Source organism: Psammomys obesus, unplaced genomic scaffold (assembly GCF_907164565.1).
Source record: "Psammomys obesus unplaced genomic scaffold, mPsaObe1.curated_primary_1811, whole genome shotgun sequence".
Taxonomy (NCBI): domain Eukaryota; kingdom Metazoa; phylum Chordata; class Mammalia; order Rodentia; family Muridae; genus Psammomys; species Psammomys obesus.
In genome coordinates, this window is record NW_026592481.1 from 5,020,945 (window position 1) to 5,044,523 (window position 23,579).

At 39.9% G+C, this 23,579-nt stretch overlaps 1 protein-coding gene across 2 annotated transcripts in view; it reads right to left on the reverse strand.

Moving 5' to 3' along the window:
- Wwc3 (WWC family member 3) overlaps window positions 1-9,085 on the reverse strand; it is a 107,871-nt gene extending 98,786 nt beyond the window's left edge. For both annotated transcript variants that reach the window (XM_055613365.1, XM_055613364.1), the window contains exon 1: window positions 8,473-9,085. In XM_055613365.1, coding sequence (XP_055469340.1) covers window positions 8,473-8,756 — 284 coding nt within the window. In that variant the 5' untranslated portion in view covers window positions 8,757-9,085. The remainder of the gene's footprint in view (window positions 1-8,472) is intronic.
- Window positions 9,086-23,579: the final 14,494 nt, after the last annotated feature.

Sequence of the window (23,579 nt, forward strand, 5' to 3'; positions counted from 1 at the left end):
TCCAAAATGTTTCCAAATACTGTTAGATGTCCTGTTTAGGACAAAAACTTCCCCATTTGAGACCTAGTATCTAAGAGCAACTAGGATTTTTATCAAGAACTACAGATGGATCCCATCCTGTGTCAGGATAAGAGGCCATTCTAACAAAATAGAGGCATTGACACCTTTGTAAGTAGGAATTGCTCTTAAGTACTCTAGAACATATGAGAAGAACTCAATAAAATACAGAAATGTAAAATGACCATTACAAATTATTAAAGCTTGTTCCTATATGAATGATTACATTCAACAATTATGGAGGACATGCTACTATATGTCAGGTACTGTGTAGACAAAGCAGAATTATAAAATATGGATAAGTTAAAAGAAAGGAGAATAAAAAAATAAATTTTTGCTTGGTTTCCTTTTCTTAACTTTTCATATTGTAAAAAAAAAAAATCCACAGGAGGATTACAAAGAATTAAACAGGGTAATCCCATAAGACCTATATAAGATGATACACATGGAAAACTGACTAGATGTTGACTGGCTTTGGAGGAAACAGGAAATGGCTGCTAATGGACATGTAGTTTATTTGGGGAAGGGTAACAAGAATTAGATAGAGGTGATGGTTGATAACCAACCTCATGAATATACCAAATCCAATAAGTTGTACTCCTTTAAAACAGGTTATTTTATAGTATATGATATGAATTAAATTTCAGTTTTAAAACTAAGCAATAGATGGACTAATTATTTTGAAAGGTCAAAGGAGTCAACACCACACTCTGTGAAACAGAGTTTCAATAGATAGAAAGAGCCATAGGTTACATACGCTAATAAGCTCCAGGTAGAAGTTCTCTCACCTGTTAGGAATGAGGCTGCTACTTAGGAGATGCTCATGATGTCTTGTGTGTGCAGTGACCTACCCACCAACACTGACAGCTAGCCAGCTGGGGGCAGCACAGATAGCCTGGCTGCACTCCTCGTTCTCAGCATCAACATTCTTCTCATCTCCTTCCTACTCTTTCCCTGAAACCCTTCCATTTAAAAAATAGAGCATTTTCCAGACAAAAAAACACTGGGAATCCTACAGCCCCATAAGCAGCCTTTGGAGATGTATGTGCTTGCTCTGCACTTCCAGACCTGGGCAGAAGCAACCCGCCTGCTGTTTTTGTTTGTTTGTTTGTTTGTTTGTTTTTATTTTTTGCACTGAAGGAGGGACTCAGTGGCTTGGAGCATCTTAGGCAGCTGATACTACACATAGGTGTACATGCATGCACACTCACACTCAATATAGGGAATCATCTCAGCTCCAAGTAGCTACAAACAATGAAGTGTGAATAAATGCATTTTCCTTTGTGCCACTGTATATATGTATATACCATAAATACATATCAGTTGAGATTACCCTCAGAATGCAAACTAATATATATTCCCAAAGTTTCATGTGCTGGATCAAGGATTTTCAGATGCTTATGAATAACTTGTTATTCATGGAAATACAGAAACCAATCAGTCCTCAATAGTCCTATATACTTACATACAGTACCACTACATACTAGCTATCCTGCTTGAATCAAAATACAGTCACCAAAGCATGATAACCAAGGAATATTGCCTTCCTGCTAAAGGCATGTGATAATATCTGAAAACCAAATCACCAGAACTTGAGTTTGGGAGAGGATCATTACCAGCATCTAGATCTAGTAAACAGAGGCCTGGGCTAATGTTAATTATCTGTGCTTCAACCTACAAACAACTATCTGCTCCCAAATACCAAGACAGAGAAACCCTGTTCTAGTAACACTTTCATGGTGTGGATATCTTTGAGGACTCTACCGTCAGCTGTACAGTCATTTGAATGCGCCTACAGGCTTCCCTCTTGTAACTATGTTATTCAATATATAAAATGTTAGGAATAAAGGCTTCCAAGAATGGCTAAAAGAAGTCCTTGGTCAGCACTGCCTCAGCTTCTCTGAAGATTGTAGCAAGAAGTTGGAGATCCCTGATCATTTCACTGGTTATACCTTAAGGCATTACCAAAATCCTTTGTACTTCTTGTTTTCCTCCCATATTCTCCAACAAAAGTCTTACCCTTTCTATCCCTAGTACCCCAGATGTCTCTAGTGCAGACCCATCATCACCTGAGAAAAACCTCCAATAGTCTCTAATCTTCCATTACTGTCAGATATACAACTTGATCACCATCCCTACTTGACCAGCCCAGCACAGAGGCTATAATGTAGTATATCTAAGCCTCAAAATAAGACTCTAAACTGGAGTCCCAAGAAAGGGGAATTCTAGAACAGAACAGCAAGAAAATGGTGGAAAATACATAGCACCTGTTTCGTTGGCATGTAACATACAGGAGGCTCTTTTCAAAAACAACAAGCTGACCAGGTTACTTTCATTCTCCCGGGGAAGCGATAGTGGGAGTATCGTAGTTATATCTATTGATGCTGTGACAAACTGCCAAAAACCAAGGGGCTTTAAACAACACAGTGAATTACATCTCACAGGTTTAGCATCAGTGTCACTGTGTTAAAGTCAAGATGTCTAGAGGTCTGAAGTTCTTTCCTCAACCTCCAGGAAAGCATCCTTCTATTTGCTTTTTCCAGTTTCTAACGGCTGTTTGCATTTCTTGATTCATAGTCATATGTCTTCAATCTCTGCTACCATTGTCATATCCTCACTTCTCCCTCACGCTCATCTTTCTGCTCCCTCCAGCAAGCCTCATGGTGGTTTTGGGCCCATTCAGATAAGGCAGTATCATCTCCCTATCACAGAATCCTTAACTTAATCATATCTGCAAAGTTCATCTTGCCATGGAAGGTAACTTATTAACAGGGAATGAGACATTAATATATCTTTCTTTAAGGGGTCATGATACCTCAGAGGGGAATAAACATCAAATAACAATGAAGGTAAGATAAAATAGCCAGTGGGCCCAGCACAATGGAAAGGCCAGAAAATTTAGGCTACTCAGGAGAGGGTCAAGTGTACTGTTTTTCATTGGCTGTGGGAAGGACCCTGAGTCAACCTCATAGTGGCCTCAGTTTAATCATATGTCCATCTATACCTCATGCAGCTATGAGGGGCTTCTGATGAAACACACATGCAAATGTTTGGCACATGACACATACTTAACATAAATCAACCATAGAGCTAGGGGCTAGGGTTTGACACAATGATAGGGTGCTTGCCTGACACTGACAAGGTCCTGAGATCTGTGTCTAGCAGTGGAGAAAAAGGTATGGAATCCCAATGGAGAGAAACCTTACTGCATGATGAAGTCTTAATGAAAAGGACATGAGTACAACAACTAGAGTCCTGAACGTTGGAAAAACTACCGAAGAGAGAAGCTGTGCAACATACCCCACTGAACAAATAAACAACTGAATGAACAGAGGAAGAATACTTTAAATGGGTGTTGCCTAGGTGGTTGAGTTGCATGCTAGGGAAAAAAAAGCAATGGGTCAAGGGTCAGGAGAGCCCATGCCCTTTTAAATATGGGCAGAACATACCACTTGGCTGGGCTCTCAATTGTGAAGAGAGGAGTTTTGAACAAGATGTTCCTAGCTTTTCTGGCCCTAAGACTGTGGCAATCTCAGCTAGGAATTGCCTGGCCCAAGTCTTCAGCACTTCACATACAACAGCTGGGCCACTCATATCAATTCATTCTCTCACTTGTTTGAAACATGCTCAGCACTTCCTCATTTCCAGTTCTTTTCATGCACCTCTTAATTTAAATTCTATAAGAACTTTATTTTAATTCTATAAGAACTTGAACATCTTACTTCAAGACATTGATGGACAAGGATACAAACCATGCTATGTTCAAGAGAGCTCTCCTAGCAGGGTAAAACTGTTGAATACTTTTCTCCTTCCAGTAGTGGAAAAGAGGTTAGTACCAGTTTGATTTCTCCATGTACTGTAACCCAAATTCATAATTAATAAGGTCTTATCATGAAGTTCTTGAGGGGAACCAAGAGCAATGGCATCAGTCTGAGATTTTTTTTTTTTTGGGGGGGGGGATGTTCTGGAAACCCGCTGGCCTACAACTCAAAAAATGGTGACCCATACCTAACACTAGACTTTTTGTTTACATCAGTAGAAAGCCCTGGGCAAGAGGCCAAAAGGCCTACCTCAGGCTTACCAAGTGACCCTGTCATGTCACTTTACCCACAGTTTCCTAAAGTAAACCTACCAAAGACTATGATACACACTATTTCTACTTCCCAAATCAGAGTGAAAGGAAAGAGAATGAAACTTGGAGATTTCTAAACATCCGAGAACTATTTTTGGAAATCAATGACTTTTCCATTTACTTTTCTGGGAGAAAAAAAAGGGGGGGGGTGGAGAAAAAGAAAGATATTAGAGTGAAAAGTGGTAGCTGACATCTAAATGGATACAAAAGAAAGATTCTTTCCAGGGTCTGACCCCTGATAGCTTTTAAAGCCAAAAACTCCCCCGTGTTCATACAAACACTATCTATAATCTTAAAGAATGAAAAATGGAAAAATCATTAAGTTGTTTATAGGGAAGCTCAACTTAGACAGTTCACATAACCCAGAAATAGACTCTGTGAGGTAAATATAGTCAAGCTCCTATTAATTAATACCGAATAGTGGTTCCAAGAAGGTAGCAGTGTTATCTGGCTCTGTTGCAGAAGGCTCCAGCTTAAGCAAATACCAGAGCCAAGTACTGCTTTCTCCTTAAGGCAAAAGCTTGCAGTCAAATACTCCCATGTCTTGGGCATATAATAAATTTCATGTATCCTTTTAATGTGCAAAGAAAATGCCTTCTCAGAGAACTTTTACTATACCACAGAATTCTTACATGTGGTACCAGGTCAAATCCCATCTAGTGAACAAATGGTCCTCAACTCTCATGCTATGACATAATAGTAGCAGTACAGCATTATTTACATTCACCTCTGATCTCAAATATGATTTCGCAGAGATTTATTTTCTGTTTGGAAGGGGAACATGCAAGAGTATGCATGTGGAAGTCAGAGGAAAACTTTTAGGAGCCAGTTCTCTTCTTCTACCACATGAGTCCTGGATAAGTAGCTGAAGTCATCAGGTTTGGCATCAGGCACCTTTAACGACTATCTTGTGGCTCTCAAATGTAATTTTGCCCATTGTTCTTCATTCCCAGCACTGTATAACACCACTAGGCTACAAGAATGAAAATGTCCCAGGTTCAATGACTGGATCCTTGAATAATGTAATTCAAAAGAACCATGCTGGAAGCACATACACACACAACTGTTAAAGGCACTAAATTGTTAAAAATTGTTCTATATTTTCTAAGTATAAGATTTGTAGTCATTTTCTGTAAGAAATAATTTTTATCAGGGGGTCATTATATGCTAAGATAATATATGCAGAACATATGTAAACCACACATGACTTAAACAAGTAAACTTCATACCATAAAAATAGCAAAATAGTTTCACAACATTATTTATGGATACATTAAACTGATTATGGAAATCATACGAACAGTATCAATCTATAAAAATAATAAATTTAAACCCTGGGTGGTTCACAGTTGAAATAAAAGGTTCTATTAATAAAATAGAGACTTTTTTTTCATGGACATGTGTGGCCACATCTGTAAAGATATTTCCATATAAGAAGCATATGCTCTTCATTATGACTTTAAGAATTGGAGGTACAATAATTCACCAATATGTTGAACTGAAAATCTAATGTTATTAAACAATGAATAGAATTACTTTAACATTCTAGAATAGATTTTGTTTACATCCTCTGGCACTTATTTTTGTTGTTGTTGTTTGCAATAGTATACTTCATCCTATTATGGATTTTAATAATTAGATAAAATAATGCTCAAAGTCAATAACAATTTTCATCTAACCTTGCACATTCATTTATTCCTCCATACTTTTATTTTCTTTAAAATGCTTTTCATTTTTTTTGCCTCTTCTGTAATTTTTTTGGAAGCTATATGATGCAAATTTCTTGAACACCATATTCTAGTCCTCTGAATGAAACAAGATTCATAGTATGTCAGATGTACATGGAAAAAACACAGTGCTGATATGCAGTCTTGTCTATATAATAAAAGTTAATTACAACCTTAAAGGATTCCAGTCACCTATAAAAATTGGCAACCTTGTGTTTTCAAAGAGGAAGAATGACTAGCACACCCTTCAGCAGGCTCCACTGAAATGTTTGTGGCTTGCTGAACATTCCATACATATTTCGTGCAAGGTATTATGGGAGCTGAAGTTCAGAAAGCTGTCCCCAGCTGAATTTTCACTCACTATAAAAACAGTGTCTCAGAAAAGTACACACGTGTTTTTACTTTATAAAACATGTGAAATAGCCACTTTTGTTCATTCAATCATCACTTAGCACTTAGAAAGGGGACTCTGAAAACCCTGAAACCTAAGTTATGTCTGAAATGAGTAAAAATTGTTATTCAGGAGCAAAACAGATTTGTGGTAAGAGAAACCTACACAGGTGAAGATCCTAAAATATGATTCCTATAAGACCTATGTACCTACGTTGCTGGCTATAACATTAAAAGAAAATGTTTACACTTATGTACTTTATTATAAATCTCTTCTGCAGGATAGCCACAACTGTTATATTACTCTTATGCAGAAGGTCATATCCTTTTCTAAGCAAAACACCTTTTTTTTTGAGATCAAGTCTTGCAATGCAGCACAGATTTTACTCAAACCCTTGATCCTCCTGACTCAGCCTCCTAAGGGATTACAGACATGTTCTACCAAGCCCTGCTTTAAACGCTATTTTAATTGGTTCATTTTTTAGCTGTTTAGGATTTTAACAGATGTCCAACAAGAAAGAGCATCACATTTCAAGAAGATCCACCAATTTCAAAACCATTCAAGCCTTGACCAAACAGATGTGGCTCTCAACTTTGGTTAAAATGATGTCACCTGATTTTCAAAATATGCATTTTTTGAACCCATAAAGCTAAGACAGGATTTATGTAGGTTTCTATTTGTGTCCAGAAGTCTGCAAAGGTTAGAGGGAATGTTCAGGAACCATGATTGTTTAGATTTGTTTTGCCCTAGCTAAACTCATAGAAATCTTCAAAAAAAATTAGTAGTTTCCCTCCTCAAAAGTTTATTTTAAAACGACAGTGCCATGCAAGCTGCCTTTCCTGTGTAGGTGGGAATAAACAGGCACAATGTCACAACACCAGCCTTTTCAAGTCTTGAAATCACTAGGAAACCTACAGTATTTCCTTTTTGGCATTCAGGCCTGGGTGGAGAGAACTTGCTCCAGAAAGGACAAGATATCAGATAACCAGTGGAAACACTTGGTTTTAACAGAATTCCCATTTACACACACACACACACACACACACACACACACACACACACACACACACTACACCACACACCTCTCCAAAAGTAGTTGACTAAAAGCAACCAGGAGAAACATTACTATATGACATTAATTAAATGGAATCTGGTAGTGCTTTTAGAACAATGTTTTTACTTGATCGGATTTATTTACATGAACTGGACAACTTTATGCCATGTGCATATGATGCACAAAATGGAAACTTAAATTCAACTCTTGTTTTTCACTTATTTCAAAAGCATATGGGACTAATCATATCCCATTCTGGCCACAATACACAAGGTTATTTCAAACAGAATTTTAACCCACTTGATTTTAAAGGCACTAGAGCACCAAAAAAAAAAAAAAATGTTTAGGAACAGCCTCTCCTAACTCCAGAAGGATTGGGAATACTTTTAATGCCTGTCTGGCACCAGGCTTTGGATGAAAACCAGGCTGAACCCTCCAGGCAAGGAACTCATTCCCTCATTCTTAAAACTTGTGCACATATTCGTGATCCAAGGTGACAGTGCATCCCACATCTGCCAGGGGCTGGGAATCCCTGTCCTGCCAAAGCTGGGGTGGTGGGGTAGCTAAAGGCCCAGGGTATGTATGGGCGAGGCCACCACAGAAAAAGGAAGAAGGCCATCTGTCAGAATCCAGAAAGGAAATTCCAGGGGCCCAGATTCCAGGCCGTGTACAGCGGGTGACATGAGGGAATCGACTCAGTGTCCGCCCTGCGACTAGGGGCCTGGAGGAGATAGCAGTTTTTCCTTGTAAAGACTCCAGAGTGGTTGCCTCCATCCTCCACCAGAGTACTAGGACTAGGAATGTGCGGTGGAGAAGCTCAAAGCCTCACCTCAACACCAGTGATACAGGACTTCTCTCAGACCTAGGGGCCTCCTGTAGTCCATCCTCTCTCTCTGGGCCCAAAGGTAGGAATCGCTACAACACAGCCAGGACAGAGGGGCTCACAGAAAAGCTCCAATCCTGATCCCCATCTCAGCACCCATCCTGACCCGGGGGGCCCAGGGACACCCAGATCATTCCTGGTTATCCCATGCTGGGCTGGATATATTGCCAGTACATCCTATGTGGTGACACCCTAGCCCAGTTCCACGGTACCCAATGGTCCACTTACCGGTCTCGGGGATCAATCCATGACGTTTGGCGCGTGTTGTGGTCGATGTAGAAGACGCGACCATCATAGTCGCGTGCCTCCTCCCAGCCTTCGGGCAGCGGCAGCTCAGCGATCTCATGGGCCCGTGGCTGTGGCGGCACCGAGGGCACTGAGGGTGCGGAGACTACGGCAGGAGGCGCCGGCTGTGGCGGCTCCCGCTGGGGCTGAGCCTGAGGTGGTGGCTCCCGCTGGGCCTCCCGCGACTGCCCCCGCCGTCGCCGCCGGCCACCGCTCAACCACGGCATGACGGCTCGGGCCCCGCCGCCGCCCAGCCGCCCCGCGCGCGCCGCCTCCTCCGCCAGCACTAAGGCCGGGCGCCCGGGGCGCGGGGGCGGCTGCGGGGAGCCACCCGGTGCACCCGGCGCATCCTCTACTGGGCGCCTGCGCACCGGCGCCCAACAGGGTTCGTGAGCCGCTAGTTGCGCTGTCCTCTGTGCTGGGATGGCCCAGGTCACTGCCGCGCGCGAAGTCACAGTCCCAAAACCAGAGCTATAGCCACCGCTATCAGTGGCTCCTCCACTCCAGAGGCCGGTCCGGCCATCTTCGCTCAACACAGTCCGGACGGGAGGGCGGGGTGATCCGACACCCCGCCCCCTCCAGGCTCGCTCCGCCCCTTCTTGCTGCTCCTCTTTCAATCTCCCTCCGAGGCTCCTCCTCTGCCCCAGGCCTCCGCTTCCCCCTCCCCTGCCCCTTGCCCCGCCTCTCCCTTCTGTCCCTCTCCCTTGCAGCTCCTCCTCCATTTCCCTCGCGAGCTCCACCTCTGCTCTCAGCAACTCTGCCCGCCCTACGTCTCCTCTGGCGGCTCCTCCTCTGCCTGTCTTCTTCAGTCCCTCACGCTCCTCCTTCTTCCCCTCCCTCTTCACACCACCTCCCCCAGCCTCGGGAATCCGCACCGGGGCCTGGACGGGCGCCGCCACGTCAATCCGCCCCCCGGCCACCTCTGAGAGAAAGGAGAGCCTGGAGGACGGTGCTGCACCCGGACGCAGCCTGCTCAGGACTGACTCCTGAAAAAGGCAGTCACCGCAGTTCACCCGCCCCCAGCCCCTAGACGCCTGGGGTCCTCCCCTCTGCGCACCTGGGGGTGGAGGCTGAGCCTTTGGTCTGTTGACTACTCAAACTCAAGCCACAAAGTAGGCAAAGCCGCGGGAGCCGGCGGAGGAACACCCAAGGTCTCCTCGGTTGAAGCAAGTGACACAAGTATAAGAAGACACCTAGGCTGGTGACAAGCTCACAGTCTAGCTAGGAGATCTTCAGGGGATATATATATATATATATATATATATATATATATATATATAATTTTTTTTTTCTGGAATCCAAAACCCTCTCTGGCTAGGAAGCCAGGTCACATTAAAACCCAAGTAGTAATTTTTGTTCTCCTCACATCTCAACAGCGGAGAAACAAAGACCCCAGAGTGAAATCTGGGTCTTCCTCTAAATTCCCCAGCTATAGACCCAAGACTATGATCCACTAGTCCACTAGAGCATGAAATACAGGAGCTTCTCATTATTTTTAGGCAAAACAATGTAAAAGCGTTTATGACTAAGTCTTAACCAGCTGTTGAAATCCACAGTACAGGGAAAGTCGCTTGAGGAAAACGTGCTCCCCACATCCTCAGACTCAGAACTGTTCACAACAGTTTTCATTCCTTGGGTTGATTTTTTTTTTATTTGATTTTAATTACCTTCCATTTTCTTGTAAAATGGGACTATTTTACAAAGGGAAATTTTTGTCTAAAAAGAATGTGAAGATACAGAGACTGACAGGAAAGGTGTACAAGAAAAGTCTGTCTTTTCCTGCTTGCCCCTAAAACACAGAAATTTCTTTGCTCCTCAAGTATTTACGCATCTCTACCAGACAATTTTGTTAGAAATTTCACTGGTTGCATCATTTAAGTGGCCCATGAATGAGGATTAGAGGAGGGCCAGAAAAAAGCAAAGGCAGGTTTCCCTCATACTCAAGGACCCCAATTCCTGAATTTGACTAACCAAGAAGAGGAAAGAAAATATTCCTTTGTTGCTGGTATGCAGTGTGTATTCAGTCATACTGTGGTTACATTTGTACTAAGCATATACAGAATTCTTTTCTTGCAATTATTCCCTAAGTAATGCAACAAAACTACTATCTACACAGTGTTTCACATTGTAAGTAACCTAGAAGTGAGGAGCATGTAGGTTGTAGACAAATACTACTGAACTTTATGTAAGAAACTTGAGAGCCAAGGATTTAAGTTGTGAGGAGAAATCCTTTGCAGACATGGAGACTTCTACTTTGTGATGACTCATGGTTGCAGAATGCCCTCTATGTTGTCTGTCCCCACGCTCACATTTTTCCTTCTGGTTGCTACCATTCATCACCACTAAACTGCCACTGCCTTCTTTTCCTTTCCCTTCTTACCCATCCTGATTGCAGCTGATCACCAACGTGCCTGTCTATTCTGACAAGCATCATTCCCACCCTCCCAGGCACATTGTCATTTCAAAATCCCACAAATCTGGATACAAATGTATATGGGAGTGAAATCAGCCTGGAGGAAAGTAGAAAGGGCACAGAAGGCCAGGGGAAGGAAAAAAGAACCAGATAAGTAATAAGATGAGGGATTAGGCAGCACCCAATCAGGAATTCAAAAAGGCCAGTACTGATTGGCCTTTGGTGTGGTGAGAGACTCTCTGCCTGCTCTGCTGACCACACACATGGACAGACACTACACTGGACGGTGGAAGCTGTTGCATTATACAGCCTTCCATCTGTGTTCCTTCTTTCCTTCTTGGGGATCAAATGAGGAAACAGAAAAATATAATACAATGGTGATTTTTCTGCTAATGAACCCTGGATACCAGCCTCAACTTGAAGCCTCAAGGGATTGAAGATTGGCAGACTGGGAGGGAAGATATATTAGGTGTAGAAATTGAGGCAGACTCCTATTAATTCTTGAGTTTTGAGTTCTTGACATTTAGCCCATGAACTGCTGTCATCAAATCCTTGCTGAGAGTGTACCACATGCTACAAAGTGCTATGCAGAATACCATGTTGAGGCATGCTCCTTCTCAAGAATAAAGCTCCTTAAATTTTTTCTGCTTGTGACTCTTCTTCACATGAGATTTTTTTTTTTTACATGATCCTGGGCATAAATATATAAAATAGGTAAGCAAATCAAACATTTACTGCTAATGAGTCATAATGATTGACATAAAATTTTATAAATTTATTAAAGATGAGAGCAAATTTGCACATTAATGCGGTAGATGTCCTTTCTTCATTTACATAAATAATTAGGCCTTGGCTGAATATTTGATTCTGTAGTAAATAGAGCACCTTCAAAGTATTTTTAGAGTTAATTGGTATTTTGATTTTATAGTTGTGAATGTTAAAAGACTGCAAAGTGTCAATAGTATATGTATGGCCATTTTAGAAATTGTTGAAAACATCTGTCCTAATTCCAAGCCAAAATTTATTCAATGATTTTTTTAAATTAAAACAGTGTCATTTTTTAGAATTTTATTAATGAGTATGTTACTTTTACATTATTTCCACATTCCTGCTCATCTAATTCCTCACTCTCAGATACCGGATTCCTTCTTCTTTAATTATTATTTTATTATTATTGACACACACATACGTTACTGAGTCCATGCACAGTCCCTCGTATATACAAGTTTTTAGGTCTGACCACTTGGGATTGGATATTTATCATGGGTATCCTTGGGAAAAACAGATAATCTGTCTCTGAGAAGCCATTGACTACCTGTAGCTCTTCACCTAGGAGTAGGACTTTGTGATATTTCCCTCATCCCCATTGGTATGTCAGCTGTTGTTATTGTGCAGGTCTTGTTTAGGCAACCATATTGTTGAGAATTCCCAGGTGCAGCATACCTGTCATATCTAGAAGACACTATCTCTCATCAGTTCTGGTCCTCTGAATTTTTACAATCTTTCTCCCTTCTCTCCCTCAGTGTTTTCTGAGCCTTAAGGTCAGAGGTTGTGTTGCAGGTTTACCAACTGGGGCTGGGAGTGCCATGGTCACTTATGATCTGCATTTGACCAATTTTGGAACTCTTTGTATTAGTCTCTGGCTTCTGAAAAAAAAAAGCTTCTTTGATGAAGAGTGAGACCTACACTTATGTGTGGGTATGAAAAAAATTGTTTAGAGTACAGTTAGAAGTTATATTGATTTAGGAAAACCGTAGTCATAGTTCTCCAGTAGTGTTGGTCTATGACCTCTCCAGCCATGAACAATTGGCTGGGTTTATAATACTAGGCATGAGTCCCTGGTAATTGAGTGGTACTTAAGTCTAATTAGACACCTAATTACTTACTCCCTAGATATAAGTGCCACTATTTCACCATTGATATCTTTTGAGACTGATCCTTATTGTGGTTTGAAGGCTTGCATCTACATCTAGGTAGAACTATGGACCACTTTCTCCCTTGGAAGCTTGCGTAGAACCTTCCTTCTAATGAGAGCTACTCTTCACTGAGGAAACTGTGAGATCAGATGTAGCTCGATTCCTCTAAGTCCTGTGTTTTAAATATTCAGTGTCTTCAGTAAGGGCCTTATCTTCAAGTTCTGGGAGGCAACCAAAGGCAATGGCAATGGCTTATATTGTTCTGGGGAGGGGGTTGTCTCTAGGACCCTCTTCACCAACAAGTTAAATTTTTAGTTTCCCTCCCATGGCATCGTGGGGGACACTTATTAGACATCCTATGGTTCCTAGGGAAAGCATTATTGCTCTAGGTGCCACAATATCACACTATACATAGATATGCACATATATGTTATATATGTGTTTTAAAAAACTTTTGAAATTATGTTTTTTTGCGGCTTTTTCAGACATTCTTAGTGTCCTTTATTTCTCTTTCCTTCGTCTCTCCCTCTGTATTACCCTCCTCCCCTTAACAGTTAAATCTCTCTCCCATTTTCCTCTTTATAATATGTATGTTCTACTATCTCCCTCTCTAGGCCTCCTTCTCCTGTTTCTCCCAATTCAGCAACAAAAATATAGCAATTTTTGAAACCCAGAACAACACAACCAGATACAAGCAGATACTAATTTATACTTTTATGCTGTGGAATAAGGATAAGAATGTACTGTCTTTGTTTCCATAATTAGACTATGATATTTCTACAATAGCAAGATAAATTTTGTGTACAGTAAAAAATGCCAGTCATAGCATTCAATAATCTTGAGTCTCAGTCTAAGTGTTTCAGGCAGTAGCTGTTGGTGTTACATGGTGCGACAGAATGTGCAATGAAATGTATGCATGCACTGCCAGGCAGTGGCGGTGCACACCTTTAATCCCAGCACTCAGGAGGCAGGGGCAGGTGGATCTCTGTGAGTTTGAAGCCAGCCTTGTCTACAGAACAAGTTCCAGGACAGCTAGGGCTACACAAAGAAATTCTTTCTCAAAAAGACAAAAATAAACAAATAAAAAACAAACAAATAAATAAAATAAAAAGAAAGTATGTATGTTCTATCTTGAGAACCCAAGGTTGCCAGGACATAACATGGTGCAAACATAGCAATTGCTGTCAGGAACACCTCAGATTTGTTATGCATTTGATTTTGTTGTTTTGAGATAGGCTGTCATGTAGTCCACACTGGCTTGGATCTCTCTATGTAGCTGAGGTTGGCCTTCAACTCCCGATCCCTTGCTTAAGCCTCTCATTTGCTAAGATTATAGGCATGTACCACCACATCCACCTTTGAATTCCTTTTTGGTCACTGCATATTCAGAAACCTTTTATTCTTGCCATTTTTTTTTCATGACATCACATACAGTTTAAGAAACTGAGCCCTAGAGGTCTCCCCCTAGGAACTGATTATGTAGAATAGCAGCCCAGCCACCCTGCCTTGTGGTGGAACTAACTCCCATACCCTACACACTCACAATCTGCCTAGGGGATTAAGCTAGACTTATTCAATACCACAGCTTTGCCCCGGCAACTTTGCCCTATTTTGCCTACCATATCTTGTGTAAATCTGCCCTCAATCTGTCCGCTCATAAGAACCCATCCTGGTCCCTGCTTCAAGAGAACCAGAGAGGTTGCTCTGGTCTAAGCATTTAGTAAATATGCACTATTTAGTAAGTAAATCATATTCCTCATAACAATATATATAATTATTCTTAATTTTCATCTATACATTAAGAGATGAGAAAGGAGGAATATGTGGCATGCCAAGGAAGAACAACTAGAAAATCTTCCTGATAAAATTTCATTCACAAACACACCCACTACCATCTATAAAACACTGTCTTAAATAACTGAAGTGAGACTGTTATATTTGATTTTCTAAAAGGAGCTGAGCCAGAGAGAAAAAAGCCAGCATTGGGATGACCCTGCTATTACCTGATTAGTGCTTTTGTTTCACAAAGTTTATGCTAGCCCTCTGATGATTGTCCCTAAAATCCCAAGAATGGAGTTAAAAAGAAAAAGAGCTGCTAGAGGGTGCAGAAACTCTTATTTTTGCAACTTTGCCACAAAAGTAAGGAGGTGTAGAGAAAATAAGGCCTGTCTTTCTTGTAGTCAAGTGGGACTTTCCATGTTGAACTAAAAACCACATGCACACAAACATACACAATACTGCTGGGTAAAGGACTCTTTAGTTTTAACTGAATGCACAATTATGCATTCTTTATTTCCTCCACATTAAAACCAATGGCCATGCCAACAATAAAAGTATGAGCCTTGTAGAGATCCATCCTCCCACCAAGATTTCACATGGAAAAACAGTCTAGAGAAATCCATTCTGGCTCTGTGTAAAGGACATGCAAATACTTTTGTTCTCTTACCCAAAAGCCCTCTGGGAAGTTCCCTTTCCGAAGTTGCTGAAATACAGCGGTTTATAACTTGCAGAAAATGTTATCTTAAAAATGGTTGTTACAGAGTAAATTAAACAAGCAAGGGTAAAAATTGGAGATTTTCTTTTACTTTGTTAGAATCTGCCTTCTCTTTCTACACTTTTCTCCAAAAATATAAGCTTTATTTTTAAAGGGAAGGTACAAAATTAGATCAATGAACATGTAATACTTGAGGAACTGCTAGCAAAGTAACATCCATGAGGGTTGCAATCATAACATCTAAAATAAGAAAAAGAAATACAGTGCCACTAGAGAATTCTTGCCTACCTTTTGTAAACAAGACCATGTTCTAGGAAATAAGAAGTCAGGCAATTCTACACATTGTGCTAACAGAACAAGGAAAATGGGGCTGTAGAAGAAAATGGTTTATTGTTTGACATTTAAAAAATGCTCAAATAATTAATCTTGTGTGCTTCTCATGTATTTGAATGATATAATCGTCCAGCCTTCTCTTAGAAGTAGATTAGAAGTTCCTCTTGTTCATTCTTGTCTTAATTTCTGGGGTGAGAAGGAAGGAGAAAAGCAAATATTTCTGAGGACCCCTCTCCCCTGGCTGAGGATTTTGAAAGTATATGGTATGAAGTTGTATTCTGTTTTGCTTATTTCTTGGCTTTCTACAAAGACAGACATGTATTATAAAGTTCCAGCTTGTCACCAGAGAAGTTCTGATTTAGAGTTGGTGGTGGTGAGGGGGATTACTCTTCTCAAGTGAGATTTCATCAGATCTGGGTTACTAAAACACAGATTATTAAAAAAAATAGATCAATTTCTCTCCAAAATTTAAGAAAACTTGTCGTTGAGTGTAATGGCACACACCTATAAAGTCATATTATGGGAAACTAAGGCAAGAGAACCGAGAGCTGTGAGACCAGCCAGAGCTACAGAGAAAGACCCTGTGTCAGGGAGATGTAGTAGTGGGGAAAAGGGAATCAACTTCATTCCTCTACAGCTCTCACCTTCCAATACTGTATTTTTATTTCTTTTCCTGTTTAGCCCATGGGTTCTCTTCAACAAAATGCTAGCTGGCTGATTTAGAATTTATTTTTGATAAACCGTAATTTTAGAAAGATGAAGGTGCCCTGAGCTGGCCTTGTACAAGACACTTACTCCTCAAAGGAGTTCTTTCTGTTTAAGATTACTGAACTGGTCCTCTGAGTATCTGAAGGAAAAAAACAAAACAAAACAAAACAAAACCCTGCAGATCTCTGCATTCTGAGCCAAACATCATAGCTCCAAGGTTTCTGCCTGCAGACCATATTTCTCCCACACAGTAAGAAGCAAATTTTGTTTTGTTTAATCTATAACAATACAATTACACATTATTTTTGTTTATAATATGAATTGGATAGTCTATGAACCTGTGAGGTTTTGAAGCAATAGCCCAAGATGATAATTATATAGTAGTAACACTCTAAGAAGAAGGATAACTTGGTTCCCCAAGGTGATATCTGAAGACAGGCTTATTTGTCACAACTGGGATGGAGGTATATTGGTATCTAGTAAGTAAAGCCCAGGGACACTGCTATATATTTCACAGTGCTCACTATAAGAGTCACAGTGATGAACAATGATCTTGATCTGCAAAGGCTGAGAGACTTACAAATGCATCAATTCTTGATAACATTTTTACTACAATATTGACTCAAAGAGCCATCTGGGTAGTGTTTTCCTCACTTCACCCCTGTAATCAATAAGGGTTTGTTTATCATTTAAGAGGTGCCAGGCCCTACAGCAGTCATTAAGCGAAGTGTAATCACAAGCCACTTTCACACTTGCTCAGCTTGATGAGCAGGTTTAAGAGCCTGGATCTGTTTGTGACTCAGCTTTACATTATGTCCCTGTGAAATTCAGTCTGGCTTCCCAGGCAGGAAGTAGAATTGGATTTTTTAAAAGCCAATTTCTGGCCAATCAGACTATAGGCAAAGCTTACTTTTTGCCTTCTCCTAAGCATATCAGGGAGATATCAGGCCTGATGTTCCTTCCCACCCAGAATCTGCTTTATAATTTGTGGTTTACATTTTGCAATGTAAAATAAAAACACATTTAACCCTTTCTTCAAAAAACCAGAAAATTTCATGATAGAAACAGTAGAACATTACAATAAGCACTGTCCAGGTACAGTTTTTCACTCTTGTATCCGCAGCATTCAGGAAGACAGGAGGACCATGATTTCAAGTCTTACCCAGGCTACTACATAGCCATAATCTCTCTCAAAAACTGAATCAAGTAAACACTATTTCAGAACACAGAATTCTGGATGACCATACAGGTAACAGCCCATGAAGCTAGTCCTTTGAGATTTGATTTTTGTCTTCTTTAAAATTCCAAAGAAACAAGAAATTTCAGTAAGAGCAGAGAAAAACCAAACCTCTTACTGAAAATAAGATTCCTTTCCCCTCAACTATCCTCCACCAACGCACTAACCTCCCCACTAGAGGAAAGTTCTCCCAGAATCTTTTTTCCCCATTTTTGTAAAATTAACTTTTTTTTTATTAATTACAGTTTATTCATTTTGTATCCCAGCTACATCTTCCTTCCTCATTCCCTCCCAACCCCACCCTCCCTACCTCATCTCTTACCATGCCCTTCCCCAAGTCCACTGATAAGGGACATACTGCTCCCCTTCCCTCTGACTCTAGCCTATCAGGTCTCATCTGGACTGGCTACATTGTCTTCCTCTGTGGCCTGGTAAGGCTGCTCCCTTTTCAGGGGTTGGTGATCAAAGAGCCAGCCACTGAATTCATGTGAGGGACAACCCCTGTTCCTCTTACTAGGGAACTTGTTTCCCTTACTAGGGTTAGGGAACCTGTTCCCCTTACTAAGGAACCCACTCCCGGTCTTTCTACCCTCCCCCCTTCATAAGATGCCCTACACTCTGCCCAGAGTTTGGCTATGAGTCTGAGCATGTGCTTCCATACCGTTCTGGGTAGAGTCTTTCAGAGGCCCTCTGTGGTAGGCTCCTGACCTGTTCCCTGTTTTCTCCCTCTTCCTACATCTATCTCATTTGTCTTTCTGCTCCCAGGATACCTCACTCAGGATGATCTTTTCTAGTTCCCACCATCTGCCTGCAAATTTCATGATTTCCTTGTTTTTAATGGCTGAGAAGTATTCCATTGTGTAAATGTACCACAATTTCTGTATCCATTTCTCAACTTAGGGACTTCTGGGTTGTTTCCAGATTCTGGCTATTACAAACAAAGCTGCTACAAACATGGTTGAGCAAATGTCCTTGTTGTATACTTGAGCATACTAGAATTGGTATACCTAGATCTTGAAGTATCAGTATTCCTAATTGTATTTGAATGCACCAGATTGATTTCCAAAGTAGTTGTACAAGTTTACGTTCCCACTAGCAAATGGAGGAGGGTTCCCTTTTCTTCACATCCTCTCCACATTGTATTGTCACTTGAATTTGTGATCTTAGCTATTCTGATGGGTGTATGTGAAATCTCAGGGTTGTTTTGATTTGCATTTCCCTGATGACAAAGGATTTTGAGCATTTCTTTAAGTTTCTCTGCTGTTCGATATTCCTCTATTGAGAATTTTCTGTTTAGTTCTGTACCCCATTTTTAAATTGGATTAATTGGTTTGTTGCTTTTAACTTCTTGAGTTCTTTATATATTCTGGATAATAACATCTTCCAGATATAGAGTTGGTGAATATCCTTTCCCAGCCTGTAGGCTGTTGTTTTGTTCTGATGACAGTGTTCTTTGCTTTACAAAAGCGTTTCAGTTTCATGAGGTGCCATTTATTGATTGTTGATCTTAGAGCCTGTGTTGTTGGTGTTCTGTTCAGGAAGCCCTCTATTGTGCCAATGAGATCAAGGCTCTTCCCCACTTTTTCTTCTAACAGATTTGGTGTGTCTGGTTTTATGTTGAGGTCTTTGATCCACTTGGACTTTATTTTTGTACAGGGTAATAAATATGGATCTATTTGCATTTTTATATGAAGATATCCAGGTAGACCAGCACCATTTGTTGAAGATTCTGTCTTTTTTCTATAGTTTGGTTTTGGCTTCTTTGTCAATAATCAAGTATTTGTAGGTGTGTGGGTTTATTTCTCGGTCTTCTGTTTGATTCCATTGATTCACTATTCTGTTTCTATACCATTACCATGCAGTTTTTATTACTATTGCTCTGTATTACAGCTTGAGACCAGGGATGGAGATACCTCCAGCTGATCTGTTATTGTACAGGATTGTTTTAGCAATTCTGTTTTTTTTTTCGTTTGTTTGTTTTTGTTTTTCCATATGAAATTGAGAATTGTTCTTCCAAGTTCTGTAAAGAGTTGTATTCCAGGATCTTGATTCCATGAGTTTCCTAGAGTTAGAGCTACTGTATCCCTTTCTGTAAGAAAAGATGTATTGACTGTGGGTATCAGAGAGAGAAAGGACAAGGTAATGGGAGAGTAACATGATTGTGATAAAAATACATTATATGCATGTATGAAAAAGTCATAAATATCATGAGAACCAATTATATAATTATTAAATGCTAATAAAAAGATGTATGGAGCTCCCATGCACTGGTTCCTGAGGGTATGGCTTTATATGGAAATCAGATCTTTGAGGTATAATCAAGATTATTGCATAACACCATAGAGAATGGAACATATTTTTTCAAGTGTCTTTAGAATGTGTGCTGCTCGTCTCAAACATTGACTGTAAAATTCTAGCCTAAGAGCTTTGGGAAAAGAAATTCCTGTTATTTGAAATTTCCCACTGTGTGACACTTTGTCACACACATTCCTATGAAAGGAATGTCCCTTAGAAATTAGTCCCCAGGTCTTTGCTGCTACTTTAGTAAGAAATTGCCAGGAAATCCTAGGAAACAGAAAAACACCATGATTATATCTAGAAATCATTCCAAAGCCAGGAACCCTAGCTATGGCTTGCATGACTCCACAAAAGCATTCCATAAGGTGTATTAGCCAACAGTCTGTGGAAACCAGAGGCAAGCCATATGCTGTTGTCACATGCTGCTCAAAGTTCATAGTTACTCTGGAACTTTGGCTATCCAAACAGTAGACAAAGAAAATATTTTTCTATGGAAGCCTTCCAGAAATCTTAAAGGATTGACAGAATTAGAATAAAGGGCTATAACTTCCATAATTTGGCTAGACCCTAACTTTGAATATCAATGCTGATAACATTACACAAAGAAATAAAACAAAATATGACACATTTCTATGGAAGAACATGTCTACCTAGTTTATGCTATGGACCCAAAATACCCAAATGAAATCCTGGATCTGACTATCAGCTTCCAACAAAGGAGAATGTATGGAAGGTATACTGTAGCTGCTAATGCAATAAGAAATATAAAAATACCTTTTGTGTCTATATGACATAAGCACAAGCTGGGTGTGGTGGTGCACACCTGTAATACAAGCACTTGGGGAGGCAGAGGCAGTCAGATAGCTGTGAGTTCGAGGCCAGCCTTGTCTACAAAGTGAATCCAGGACAACCAAGGTTACACAGAGAAACCGAGTCTCAAAAAACCAAAATGGAAAAAGAAAAGGACATAAGCACAAATCATCCCATTTCCTTCTGTCTGGCTGACTTCCATTAAACTTTTAGATCAAGATGCCCACAGATCAAATTGCTTGTTTTGTAAATAAAGCTTTATTGGAATATGGCCATGTCCATTCTTTTGTATATTTTCTGAGTTTGAAGTGGCAGAGTTTAGAAGTTGCAACAGAGAAATGATGGATCCTAAAATCAAAAATAGTGACTTTTTGACAATCCTTTATGGAAAACATATGCCAGGTCCTGGGCTGGATCAGAACTTGAAAACTCTTTTCTTGCAGATACTTTTGCTTTATAAGTGTCATAGATGTAATATTTATATCCCCAAAAGTCACTTGCTGAATTACTTAACTCAAATATCTTATTATCACTCACAGAATTACTTAATTCCAATGTAATATTACTATGAGATGAGAACTTTTTGAGTAACTAAATCATGAGAGAAAAGCCCTCATGAATGGGATCAGAGCTGTCCTCGTAAGAAGAGACTATGAAATGAATTGGTTCCCTTTCTATCACGTAAGGATATAATCAGGAGATGGAAGTTTGCAACTTGAGAAAAATCCCTTACCAGAGCCCCAACTCTGACCTTACATCTGATTTCAGACTCCAGATTCTGGAACTGTGAAAAATCCATATGAGTGTTTTTAAGCTCCCAATCTATTATATGTCATTATACCAGCAGAAATGGACTAAGATGCTATTTTTTTTTGTTGTTGTTGTTGTTGTTGTTAACTATCACTCACTGGCCATAAAACTTCCCTTGGGTAATCCCTATCAGATTTCTATTTCCACTTGTTTCTTCATATTTATTGTTATCAACTATACTACAGAAGTGATTTTGACTATAAGGGACACTGGGCAATTTCAAGAAAAGTAGGGAAGCAGTACTCTTAGAATACTGGTGGACAGAAGCCACAAGTTGAAAGCTGCTAACTCTCACAGCAGCTCTAGAAAGCAAAGGCTTAGCTAGTTCCAAATATCACACCACCAAGGTTGAGAAGGCCTGGAATAGTAGCAGTAGAAAGTGAAGAGCAGGTGTTACTCTCCACTATGTAACTGCAATGATTAGGAAATAAGATGTATTTGCTGCATGAATAAAATATAAACTTGTTAATCATTTACATTATATCTTCTGCTCAAAATTACCTCAAAATCAGTTTCCATAGCTCAGAAAAGAACACATGAGATGGTTAAAACTAAATATGAATTAAAAAATCCAGAATAATATATGTTCCTGCTAATAAATATATTCCTCTCCCACAAAGAGAGAGACACCAGACATACTGTTCCTCCAGGTAAGAAAACAAACACCATGGCCTATGAGGCAATCTTGCTCCCCTCAACCCAAATCTGATCAAAGCTTTAGAAAGATTCCATGGATTCCAAAGGTCTTTAGGGGCAGATAGAAAGGACACTTATCTATCATAGGATTCCTTTAAGTGCAAAGGTCTTTACAGCTAGAGGGAAAAATGCGTATCTTGAGAACCAAAAGAATGCAGAATTCAATCAGGTATTCAATGCTAGGGCCCCTACAAATGCCCATATGTGCCTGGACGAGTTGATAATGTGTATAATTTAAAACTTAAGGTCGGGGCCTTGAGATGGCCTCTCATGAATAATATGAGTGCGGACGTTGCAATTAATAATGGGCTAAGTATTCCATTAGGGGCACTGACAAGAATCTAGTTGGAGTCAGGCCTAAATCTTGAGTGTGCTTACAGGTTCAGTTACTAGGAAGTTAACTGCTTTGTGCAAAAAGTTTATCTTTCAGCTAAAGGAAGACTTCAGAAAAATACAGGGTCCATTAATAGAATCAAAGCTTTAGTACATATATCTGGGATGTGGAAGTCATTTGTGCATATAATCTTCCCCTAAACCCAAAGGATATCAGGTCTGGGGGCCACTAATAATAACAAACTCTGAAGATTCTCAAGTCCTTTCAATAAAAGAATACAGTTAGTTTACAAAAAGAATGTCATATACTTTAAATACTGATATATAACATCTAATAAAATATAAATGCTGTATAAGGAGTTGTTGACTACATTGTTTAGAACACAGTAACAAAAAAACAAACAAAAAGCAAAGTCAGTATTCATTCAGCCCAGATGCAGTATTTTTTCCTCAACATAATATTTTTATTAATTATTTGAGAATTTCATAGAATACACTATGATTATACTCATTTCCCATTCTTCCCAGGTCCACTCTCCCATCCTTGCACACCACCCCAAAATTCCCAAAACACCAGGGCTAAATTGTATTTCCCATATACTCATTGGAGCATAGTCCAACTTCCAGTGGCCAGCTGCTTAAAGAAACCCGAGACCTTTTTAAATATAGTTAGTTGAATACATGTGGATACAGAGGGCTGACTGTATAAAATATTCAATGTATTTATAAAATTTAAAAGAATGTTTCAGTTTTGGAAATCACAATGTCATAAACAACTGAATAATCTTAACTAGTGATTTTAGAGCCAGACATGGTGACTCACACTTGTATTTCCAGCCTTTCAAAGGTGATGAAGGAGGATCTTGTTGAATTTGAAGCCAGCTTGGACTACACAGTGAATTCCAGCAGCCTGAGTTGCAGAGGGAGATACTCTATTTCCAAAAAGCAATAAGGAATGAATGAATGAATGAATGAATGAATGAATGAATGAATGAATGAATG